The 12,009-nt window shown below is 41.0% G+C and overlaps 1 protein-coding gene across 2 annotated transcripts in view; it reads right to left on the minus strand.

The window, feature by feature from the left end:
- The window catches only part of AMPH (amphiphysin), a 102,767-nt gene that overhangs the window by 4,060 nt on the left and 86,698 nt on the right, over nucleotides 1-12,009 (minus strand). Inside the window, exons 18-20 of one of the 2 annotated variants that reach the window (XM_048951351.1) lie at nucleotides 6,887-6,943; nucleotides 2,684-2,833; nucleotides 1,433-1,690 (exon numbers count right to left, since the gene is read on the minus strand). In XM_048951351.1, the coding sequence (XP_048807308.1) occupies nucleotides 1,433-1,690; nucleotides 2,684-2,833; nucleotides 6,887-6,943 (465 nt within the window). The remainder of the gene's footprint in view (nucleotides 1-1,432; nucleotides 1,691-2,683; nucleotides 2,834-6,886; nucleotides 6,944-12,009) is intronic. The other variant, XM_048951352.1, reaches the window with a different exon arrangement.

Raw genomic sequence — 12,009 nt, forward strand, 5'->3', positions numbered from 1 at the left:
CTGAAAGAAACCAAACATCCTTTCCCAAGGTTGCAGAATCCCACAGGTGCTGCCTCTTGGACAAGTCCTGTTACATTATTCCTACCATGCAAGGAAGTTGCTTTCATTTCCTACTATCATTACTAGACCTGAGGAGAGGGATGGCAGCATTTTGCTAATAAGCTTGGAGAAGAATCACAGGAAATGTTATTTCAGACCCTTACTTATGTTGTCTGCTAGATACTATTATTGGTGTAAACATCCCTGAAAATTAGAGTGAGGTTACAACACCAGTTTCAATATAAGATAAAAGAAGTTAATAATGGGAGCCATAGCTCCTGTCTGTCCTGGAAAGAACTCCCATTCACTGGCAGATAGGAATGCCAAAAATATCTCTTTCAAAGAGGTGATTATTAAAACATTTGTGGAGTTAGTACACTGTTGTGAACAGATCATTGTAACTAAATAGCTCTTCCTCCTGTAGAGAGATACTATCCTAGTTTTCTCAAAGGCACAGACAGTTCCATGGTAACTCTGCAATAATGAAATAACACAGCATTGAGAACCAGATGGCAGTCATATATTCTGCCACTTCTTATTTATGTTTGACTCAAGGGAGCATGACAAAAAACACAAGATGAACTGTGGCAGCAGGTCTGCACCAAAACTGCACAATACCGCTCACTCTAACCTTAATGTTATTCTCACTGTTTGCTGAAAATCTCGACCAATGAAATTGGATCAGAAAGAATGGCATATTTATGGACTGCTATGGGACTAATTAGTCTGAAGTATGCAAATTATAGTAGGGAGCATATAAAGTTCATCTATCCTCAAGGAGCGTTTCTCCTGCTCACTGATTCTGAAGTGAAAAGAACCTTGTGAACCAGGAATCTCTGTGGCTCTTACCAGCCAAGGAGAGAATTTCCCACAAGCTTCATTAAACTTTTCTGTCTGAATACCGAAACAGTTTGTAAGTATAGTAATACTAAAGACATAAAATGACACTTCAACTTCATTACAGAGAATTGCTGAAGTCCCATAGATTTCAATAGGGCTGGAACTTCCTCTACAGATTCTCAGGCCAGAAAAATGCCTTTTTGGTATTGGTAGCAAATGATCTTATAATATTGCTGTCTAAATTGCTGGCAGTGGAATTTTACTTAAAAGATTCACTGTCAGTACTGATTTGGCAAGATGAAAGGACACCTCTAATGATTCTTACAGCTACAGAGGGATGTAACCAACAAAATCCAAGTGCAGAAAATATATTTCTCAAAATTCATGTACGGAGAAAAAACAAAGGTTGGGTGAGTATATGTGCATGCAAGCATGTGGCTGTGAAACTAGGCATCCTTTGGCCTCAGTAAACCATTGTAATGACTCAATTTTCAGACACATCCACAGAAGCTAGATGTGAAAAGATGTCTAAAAGAAAAACAAACAAGCAGACCTTAAAGAGAAAGCCCGGTGGCATGTCAGAAGCTGTGTCTCCTGCTGATGAAGGCTGATCTCGAGAAGGTGCAGTCTGGATTTCTTCAGCTGGTTTCTGCTCACTTCCAACTTGGGAAGTTTCACTGTCAGTGCCCTGAGTGCCCATCTCTGCTGCAGCATCTTTGGACTCGTTCATGATCACATCATGTTCTTCTCCTTCCCCTTCGTTGTTCGATGCTGGCTCTATTACGACTGAAGGGATGCTGCTGACCTTTTCCTAGGAAAAGAAATAAAATACAACAAAAGCACCACAAGAGTATTTCGTACTTTATTTCAAGTTGAAAAACATGTTTCTTTACTTCTGCTGAAGGTCGGATTCTTACATCAAGACAGAGAACAATAATTGTGCAGAAAAGTAAAAGTTCTAAGAGCTTAGAGGAACACAAGGTGCAAAAGCAGAAGTGACCTGGACCTCTTTCAGGGCTGTCCCAGTGTCCAGGTGTGAAATCCATCGTACACTAGAGCACCTTCAGGACTGAGGGAGGTTGTTGCCTAGAGCCATGGGACACACTACTGTACAAGACTTACTATGGGATGTTTAAGGGAGAAACCAAAAGCAGTGGGTGGATTGAGGTGATTTGGGGAGGAACAAGTGTGGGACAACAAAGGCACAGGTAACAGCATAAATGGGCTGCTTGCATGTAAGTAGTGGATAGTTCAAATGAATATCTGGCCACGTCCTGCACTTGATGAGTGTGGTCTGTCCTATCTTCTCATTAAGTTGCTTGCTAACTCTTTTCCAGGGTGAGGGCTGTCTTTTGTTCTTGCCCGTGTGTGCACTAGGGTCAGATCATGGATTGGAGGGCCTGTGTGCCCATCTGCCAGCTACATGAGAGATCCAGGTGCCAGCCACTGGAGACATTCAGGTGAGTGGACTTGAGTGACATCAGCATATATATACAAATATATATGTTCTCACTAGTAGATCTCTACCCTGCTCAGCCAGAGAGGAGAACATGATGAGGCTTCTGGTAATGCTTGTGTTTGTGCGAGTACCCCGTGTGCCTGTCTGTGATTTCCATGGCTGTCTGTGTATGCACAAATATCATGTCTGTGCGTGCTCTGTGTGTGCACTGACTGATAATACATGCTCATCCTCACAGCTTGTTGGACCCTGGGGGCATGGAGCTGCATCAGCCTTGCCTGTGCTGGGAGCTGCTGGATCTGGCTGGATTCCTCTAATGCTCACCCACACAACAACATGAGGTACCTGAGAAACATCACCCTCCTTTTCTTCTCCCTGAGGTTTGTCACCTTCAGCAGCAGCCTCCTGTTCAGTGGGAGCAGCACCCTCACCAGCTCCTGCTGCCACCACTACACTGTCTTCCACTGCCACTGCCCCATCTGCAGCACTCACCACCTGCAGAACAAAAGGAGAAACCTTTCAGGACACGAGCTGTGGATATCAGCTGGAGATATCCTGTACTCTGCGATCTCCTTAGTTGCTGCCGACCCCTGGCTTTGGTTTCACTGGGGTTTCTCCTGACCCAAGGGGGAAAGCAGCACCAGAAGCTGCCATCCTATACCTGAAGCACCATGTAGGGAGCACAGGGGTAGGCTTGCACAACAAAGCTGATTTACAGGCAGGAGAGGGACATTTACAAAACCTTCCTGTGAACATGCAGTAGAGTTTCAGATGGGTATTGCTAGTGCAGGAAAAATTTCTCAAGGCTCATGTGTTTTCACTGCCTCTTCTTCCTCACAACGGGCTCCTTCCACTGCTCTCTGTAACAGTTATGGGACTGCATTCTCAGGGCTGATTTGCCTCCAAGCTGTTCGGTGTGAGAAATTCCCTGCAGGTTCATGGTGAGTTGAAGCTTGGCAAACTGTCCCGAGGTCCACTGTGCTACATAAAGTCTGTTCTTAGGAACAGGCTGCAAGTCTTCTCCAGCTGCTGTCTCCAATCTCTAGACCTGGACTGCCTTCAAGAGCATTGCCTTAGTTAGACTCCTTTTGAACAGAGATGTGCAACTTGGGCTATATTAGCTGAAGCAAATATACTCTACAGCTAGATAAAGGTTAGAAATATTCTGATGTCATCAGGTATTAGAAAATGTTAGCCTATAGCTAGGCCAATTAAAAAAAAGAAAGAAACGTAAATAAAGACCCAAGCAGATTTGATATGACTGAATCATTCGTCATTAGTCTGTGTTGAAAAGTTAGTATGCATTTTATTTCAGTTATTGAAAGGTGGATAGAAAAGTACCTTCCTAAAGGCCATTGTTAAATCCTTCCTCCAGCAGAGATAATTTATGTATCACCCTAACATTTGTGTTGGTATATACTGGTATTTGTTTACAGTGATATACTTGAGTTTACTGTAGATTAATCCTAAGGCTTGGATGGTGAAGGTAAATAAAAACCCCACGTTCTGTCAATTCAATTTACTTCAGGAAGTTTTTAACACTAAAGAAAAGCTATTTTCTAGGTACCAATATCAAGCTAAGTTTAGCAGAAATTCAGTTAACAGCCTGATGCTCTGTTTTCTCAGTTTGATTTTCCACCTATGAATGAGACTAACGCAGCTATCTGAGCTCAACTTGAACTGCCTGCATTTGTTCACGATCATTCTTCAGTCATTTTGTTTTAGCTATATCTACCCCTAGTGACTGATATTATCTGATATGATAAATAAATTCTTCTGCAGTCCTTGAAAGCAGAAAATACTCCAGTGTTTTGCAGAAATCACTGGAGAAATTTTAGCTTCAACTAAAAATTCTGCTAGGGAAGGATGCTCTGTCACAAACAGAAGTAATGTCAAAAGACATGGATGAATGTTGACAACTTCTCCTGTGACTTGTAAGGCATGCAAATCTGTCTCACAGAGTATTACCAATTTAGCAATCTTGACCCAGGCTAGTATTCAAATAAACAGTGGATGTGAAAGCGTTGGAAGAGACCAATATGAAAGAAGGGGAACAGAATGCATATCAGATTGATTTTATAACATGTGCTTCTAACAGCATGCTGCAGAAATTGATCTTGCTGTCTGTTGTGATTAGGATCAACATTTATTTTCTACTTATTGGATTTGTATGGCCAATTTTCTTTTACTGCGGAGGAGAATTTTAATTTACATGAGTCAGCTCTCAGATAGTCAGCACTGAAAGGGAGATGCTCTCAACAGCTGTAGCTGTAACTCACTGCATGTACAACACATTCACATATGCAGAACTGTGTATTTCCTGTGTCTTAGAAATCCAAACCAAAGCAAGATGGGTAATTAAAAAATGGCTTTTACAAAAGCATGTGTCCTAGTGCTGAATGAATCTCACTATTAGTATCAAATATCTTTGATTAAGAAGAAGAAAAAAAACTAAACTAAAAAGAGGGAGGCTCAATTCCACTGAAATCAGAACAGCAAGAATCCCACACCCAGCTACAATGGGCCACATACTTGCAGGTATTTCCTGTCTTCATTTTGAGAACCTGTTTTCCGTAACATTACACAGACTAAGAGTATCCTAAACTAGCTACCTACAGAAGTGTTACTGAAATTTGCACAGCCATGCAGAAGAAGAAACGAGGGTCATCCAATATAATGAAGGCTGTGATAAAAGAGCCACACGACTTTTAGTTGCAGTAAAAGTGAATGCTTCTTTACCCAGGATGCAGCTGGTTGGATTATCCTCTAATTAACACCACTGTCAGCTCAGTGCAATGCCACAGATTCAGCAGCAGCAAGAGTGAGGCCATGAAGAGGAGGAGAGCTACCAAGTCTGCAGTTGGAGGTCTGGGAGGAGCTCACTAAGCTCTCCCTGTGTTCCAGAGCTGAAGATCTTGCTCCACGGCTTGATTTAGAAAAGGACTGGGTAATTTTTATGACAGTTAGTCATAATTATAGCTAAGCCACCTAATATAAGATCAAGAACTAACTATCATGCTTTAGTGAGCACACCAATTGCTTGACAAGTCTTGGAAGGCTTTTGGAGTAATACTGAAGAACTGGTTATGAACGTTGCATCAGAAGGACAGTCCTCCACTGGAGCCAGGATATCATCTTAGCAAACAGCTTGATCCCTGACAGCATCTCTTCTGCATTCAGTAATACTGCTCCTCTAAACAGGTTAAACTTACCAGATAAAAGTTACTTTATGAGGGCACGTTGTTTGGAAAACAGAGGAAAGATGCATTTCAAAGGCTTAGCCTTTGTGCTCAGGGGTTAGCAAGGCGTTCCTTGGCCCAGACTTGGTAGTGATAAGACAATGCTAGAGAAGCAGTGCAACTCATTTGCAGCACATCAACACCTGTAGCTATAGAAACTGGGTTTGATCTACCTCTCCCATCCTGTAAATTCTATTTAGTATAATTCCCCTGGCTTCTACACAGCAGGCTGTTGAGGAGTATGGCACCAGTGAGGCAGGGCTATGGGTCACAGCAAGAAAGCAGCCCATGGTAGTGGGACCTCATCCTGGCTCAGCCATGCTGCCCAGCAGGGACAGCTGCTGGCTGCACATCTTGCTTCCCTGCAACACAGGGTACCCTGGGTAGCCACAAAGCATGGACATATCCCAGACTGCAGAAGGGCTGATGCCTGTTTACATCAGTGTAACAAACCCAAGCTTGGACAGCTGAGCCTACCATGAAGCCAAAACAAGTAGAAAACAGTTTATAATCTGTTTGTATATGTTGTGGCACTAAGAGAAATAACATAATCAAACAGTTGGTCAGCTCTTTGAGATACAGATTCTAAGCAATTATCAATGAGGAATAACAATTTCTTTCGCATTCCCTACTTCTCTTCCTGCATTTAATAGGTAACTCTTCTTCCTGTGCTGCTCTCCATGCCCACTCGAAAACATTACAGTTTCAATTCTGTACAAAAGGATTCATAGTGTCTTGCTTTACATAAGCAAAACACAACCATACAACCCTTAGATTTCAACATGCCCACCTAAAGAGAAATTAAGTATGTCACCGAGTTTTTCAGTTGCTTTGTAATTTACCCAATTCAATGCCAGATTTGTATTTTAGAAAATGAACTTTTGGCATGATTATTTTCAGCTGTGCTAGGAGAAACAAATGATGAATCAAAATTCCTTTTCTTTTTTTGAAGATGTTTAGAGGAAGGCTAGACAAACAAATTCAAGGAAAATGTAAAAGCTACTGTGAATCTACACAGCATATTCTCTCTTTACCACAAATATCAATTGAAACAGCATTATGCCACTTTCTGTTCATGGATCTGTATTGTTTTCTGTCCCAAAATATTTATCAGTCTGTACTGCTGCAACAGTCAGTTTCTAAGGTAGGTCTTGCACTGAATGAGAAATGTTCTGGTACCACAGCTGGGTCACAGTCATATTGTATTCTCTGCATATTGATAACATGCAAATGACATATATATATTTTTGCCATGCTCCTCTTGAAGATATTAAAGCAAAACCATATTCCTGAGGCTGTTCATCTGTACCTCGCTCTCTTTCTCAGCAATTCCAGTTGTCTCCTTATCCCCTGCCTCGATACTCTCCTGTATAAAGAGGAAATATGGTCATGATCTTACTCATGCTGAGGGAATGACTGCAGAGAAATTGGCATTAATCAAGCTCAGTGGAAGAATGGCAGGTATGGGATGCAATGAAATGAATGGTGGGAACTAAATGGGATAGTATAGAGTGAGTGGAAAGATTCTCACTGCTATATATCTGAAATAAAAGTAGCTATAAGATAAAAACAGAACAAAACAAGAACACAGCAAAAATCTACGAGAAATAAAGCCTGTTAATTATATAATAATCACCACACTGGAAGTGCTAATGTCAATTTTATTTACTTCTGCTATCAGTATTCTCATAATAGCACCACACTGGATGAATGTTTTTATTAAGCAACAATCCAGAACGCTGCTGACCTTACAGTTTTTTCCAGCTACCTCAAATTTCTCCCACCCAAGACTCAGAATGTTCCCATCATAACCTGCTGCTGCCCCTGTAACTCACCAGTTTCCAGGAAAACTTTCTAAAACACTTCTTCCACACACGTTGGGCTGAAACACATTTAAGGGCATTGTTCAAAGAAGTGGGTCACAAAGTTCATCAGTTTGTGCAGAATCACTTTTCTCTAGGTCCATACTCAGTTGTACATGCACTGGGTGCCCGACATTTAAAGCATCAGACATGTGTCAGTGGCTTTCTAAATCTGGCACCCATGAAGATGTTCAAGGGATCAATTGCTCTGAACAGTAAGGGGCTCACCCCAAACAGCACTTTTTACAGCACAGATGATATCTAACACAAGGTCCTTTTCTACAGAAGCTGTAAAACTGCATGAGTTCCAGGTTTTGGAAGAGGAAAAAACGTACAATCTCCTAAATTCTGTGGGACAGTTGTGCCCTCACTGGTTTCCAATTCTACTGCAGCATTTTGGGATTCAGTCAGCAACATCCCTTCTGCTTGAGCTTGGATTCAGTTCTGGCTATTGCTCAGCCTAGATCAAGAGGTTCAGGTCCAGTTTAGGTCAACACACAGTCAAAATGGCTGTAATTGATGTCTCGTTTGGAATACTTAGAAGTGCTTTTCTCTTCTGTTCAGTCTTGGCTTCCTGCAGATTGCAGGATATTTCTAAAGATGCTTTTCAAAGGAAAAGTAAATCTAAGCCCCCTTACAGAAATCTCTTTCTCTAATAAATGTTGAGGCTGCTGTGCCAACATGCATATGTCAAGTTTTTCAAAAGCCCTGTAAGGGTGAAGACAAGTCATGCAAATCTATTTGAGTGCAGGTAGGTCAGATTGCCATCTTCAGCACTTGTGATCAGACCTCAGTGCTCAGTCTCCAGCTCACTGCCTCCACACACCTGCCACACCAAAATTCCTACAAGTTTCATCTGAAATGCTTGCATGTTATTTTGCTTAATAGAAGGATGCTGAGTTACAGCCAAACTTCACTTCACTCATGTGTTTTCTAATCTAATCTTCCTGCAGTCACCTCAGAAGACCCAGACATGTCCAGATGCCAGAGCAAAGCAGTTGCTGACAGCAGTGTTACCATGGAAACCCCTCATAGCTTTAGCCTGTTAAAATTGCAGTGTTACATAACCTTTTCTTTCATATATATAGGATTAATTCTTCTTTCAAGCTGCCAAACCATGCTGTGAAGACCTGATTTCTACGTTAATTTTAAAAGAGACTGTAGAGGGTCTTAAACAGAAAAAAATCCCACGAGCTTCAACTGCAAAACATAATTATTTCTTACTCTAGCAAAGCATGCATGCTTGCTACAGCATGTTGCTCTTTTTTTTTTCTTTAAACAGGAGATGTAAACAAATATTTCTATTGCCTCATAAAAGCTATGTGTCTAATGGCAATGGCAAGTTGGTACACAAACTTTTTTCTGACTTTCATTATTAAAAAGTGCTGAATTTCTTCAATAAGCTGTATTTAGAAGTCAATTTGCCTTCAGAAATGAGCACTGCTCTATGTCAGGAATGTGTTTGTCCCTACCCTTCTCTTATCAGTAACCTGGAAACTCTCTCCCATAAGAATTCCATCAACCAAGCTTACAGCTTGGGCCTCTTTACAAAATTTGATGCATTCACACATGTACTTTTAAATGAGGGCTCTTTTCAAGCATCACTGGAAGCAGATTTTTTGGGGAAAGAGAAAGGTAAGGAGAGTTGGCCTTACTTCTTAAGGATTATTTTGTATTAGTAAAATTAGCAGCACTGATCTTTTGATTAGTTAGGAGTTGGGATGGTAAGGATGACCGAGTTTTAGAAGGGAAGCATGGTAGTGCAATTCTTATTTTTATGCCACACGAGGCGTAAACGCCTAGTAAATAGGATTACTGAAATAATGCCTAAGTAATGCTGCAATTCCATAAACAGAGTGCGATCTGCTTCTGCTGACTTAGAACAGAACAGTATTCTACATCAGTTCTCTCCCATTTTTGAAAGAAGTATTTTATCTTTAAATGGCCTCATACTCCAACGCTGCACCTGTACTTGGCTCCATCAGCTTTCGGACACAGCTGATCACTCTTCTAGATCTGAACATTTTAAAACTCCCAGATTATATTATCTGCAATTTGGGTGCCATGGATTGTACCTACGGCGGGATTCAACCATAATTAGACATCTCTAAGCTGAAGGCTCTTTCTTGGCCTCTGTCATTGCTCAGTGTCTGAGAGAGCTTCCAGCTGTAGTTTCAAATGTGCCTACACAGAGCTTTGAAAATCACTGTGTTTAGCTGAGTGCCTGATTTAATGAGAAAATATTAAAATCCAGGCAAGAATCAGACCCAAAGCACAAAAAGGCTCTTTCCAAACCAATGAGCATACTGGAAGTCAAAAAAGCTGATCTCTGAGTAATGCTGTGAACTCTGGGTGCAATATTTAACAGATAGGAGAACAAAATACCAAGACTTCCTGTGATTTCTCTTTGTTCTGTACACCTGTCATCTTTGCCTGACTTTGAAAAATTGATGTGGTGAGAGGGATATTATTATTTGAAACTGAAATCAATCAGTGGTTAATAAACTGTATCTTTTAGACTGCATCCTTTGGATTTTATATCCTATGGAAATAAGGAAACAAAACAGTTTCTGTGGGCAAAAGTCCATGCAAGGACTTTTTACCATGGTTCGCTTCAGCTCTTCTGGTGCACGTGGTGATTCTGTCCTTTTAACTGTCAAAAGTTTTGTTCCCTGCAACCAAAATAAGAATCAATGGTTGCCAGCATCTAATAGAAATTTTATTTGTTCTGTGGCACCGATGGATCAAGACAAGAATATGTAGTAAGATTCCATGTAGCAATTAAGATGAGCCCTTGGAATGAAGTGTTTGGCAATACGCTTCAGGCAGATCATGAAACTGTTAAGAACAGAACCCAAAACTCCTGAGCAGGGAATTGTACCCTATTCTCTGGCCTACCCTCTCCTCAGTTTAAATGAAAGCCCTATCAGAAAATTTACTCAAAGCTCCTGCAACAGCTAATGAATGCCGTACATTCTACGAATGAATGTGGTTTGACAGTAAATTCACCACAGAAAAATTGTGCTGATTAGGGGCTGTCACCACAGACTTGAAATTACTAAAATCAATAAAAGATTCCTATCAGAAAGATATTATTAATATTTCACCACTCCACTTTTAAGTAACTCATCACTTGTAAAGTGAATCAATGCTGAACTGCTGCTGAGAAATGACATGCTTTCCTATTTTGCATCTCAGTGAAATTTCCTTAGCTTTGATCACAGTTGTTGTTAATCCTGATGTTCAGGACTCTCCTTTGCAAGTCCTGGAAAGCAATTCCTGAAATAATAGCTCCTCAGAGCCAAATGAAGAATAATTCTACTTCTGAATTTTTAAGAAATCAACACTGAGCTTATTTTCCTAGACATCTCTTCCAAATTGGTAAAGACAACTTTGTATTCTAAAGCTAACAAAAAAATGAAAATAAACCTAGTCAGAACTGTCTAACTTCTATTTAACGCCCATGATCTTCCTCCTGGATTGCCACTGACTTGCCCATCTCTCACACTGTCTTTCTCTCCCTGCTCCCAATAGCTCTGCAGCCATTTGGAGCATGAAAGAACATGGACTGAGAATGCCTCAGTGATGGTCAGGCAGCAAAAGGGGTCACAGGACAGGGCCAGTGACATGGTGAGTGACAGGACCAGACAGGATGAGTGGTGCTGCACCCCAGCCTGCCATCTAATTAGCACCTCAGACACTGAAGATTTTAGAACTCTGTCTTAGTTCAAGAAAAGGAGTCAGCTTTCTTTTAGAAAAAAATATTTCCATCACAATTTTTCTTTCCTTCATTAAATCCTTGTAGAAAAAACAGACTCAAACCATACAGAAACAACCTTTTAAGCTTCTTTGATATCCGTTCTTCACTTTATTTACTGCCACTCAGTAGAGTGAGTACTAGAAGAAACCTCCTCACCAATGACTGATGTCCCATCCTTTCTCTACTCACCATCCTTTCTTTCTTCTTTATTCCAAACCATCAAATTTACTCTGTCTAGCCACGAAGGATTTCTGACAACAGTCTGTTGGAACAACGTGCTTCAGATAGACAGTTTCATTGTTTGTTTTACTATAGAGTTGACAAGTTATTACAGTGATTTATACCAACTCAAAAGAAAACACTCATAGGGGAAAAGCCTGATTCACATTTGATACCAGTTTTTAATCCAGTGACACAGTTGGAACTATCCAGGCAAACTCATCTATCTGTCTTTGAGAAGTTCTTTAAACTACAGCTGTACTCCAGAGCCTTCTGCTGAAGACAGTTTGCGTGGTATCATGAGTGGCTTTTGCACTGGTCCAACACCACCAGCAAACAACCTGACACGGGTTGAGTAGAGCTTCAGACCATTTCCAAGCCACTCCTTGGTTCTGTCTGTATGCTTTCCTAATGCTGTTCCCCTCTGTTAATAGATGTCGCAGTCAGGCTTGCAGTGCCTGAGCCATTGCCCCTAGCAGGAATGTGAAACACAATCAGCTCCACAGAAAGATCCATGCAATGCTATATATCTGCATATCTGATAAGCCTTTTGTTGATGCTCTTCACTGACCTCTGACTGCCTGTAAGACC

The sequence above is a fragment of the Lagopus muta genome, chromosome 7 (genome assembly GCF_023343835.1).
Source record: "Lagopus muta isolate bLagMut1 chromosome 7, bLagMut1 primary, whole genome shotgun sequence".
Classification (NCBI taxonomy): Eukaryota; Metazoa; Chordata; class Aves; order Galliformes; family Phasianidae; genus Lagopus; species Lagopus muta.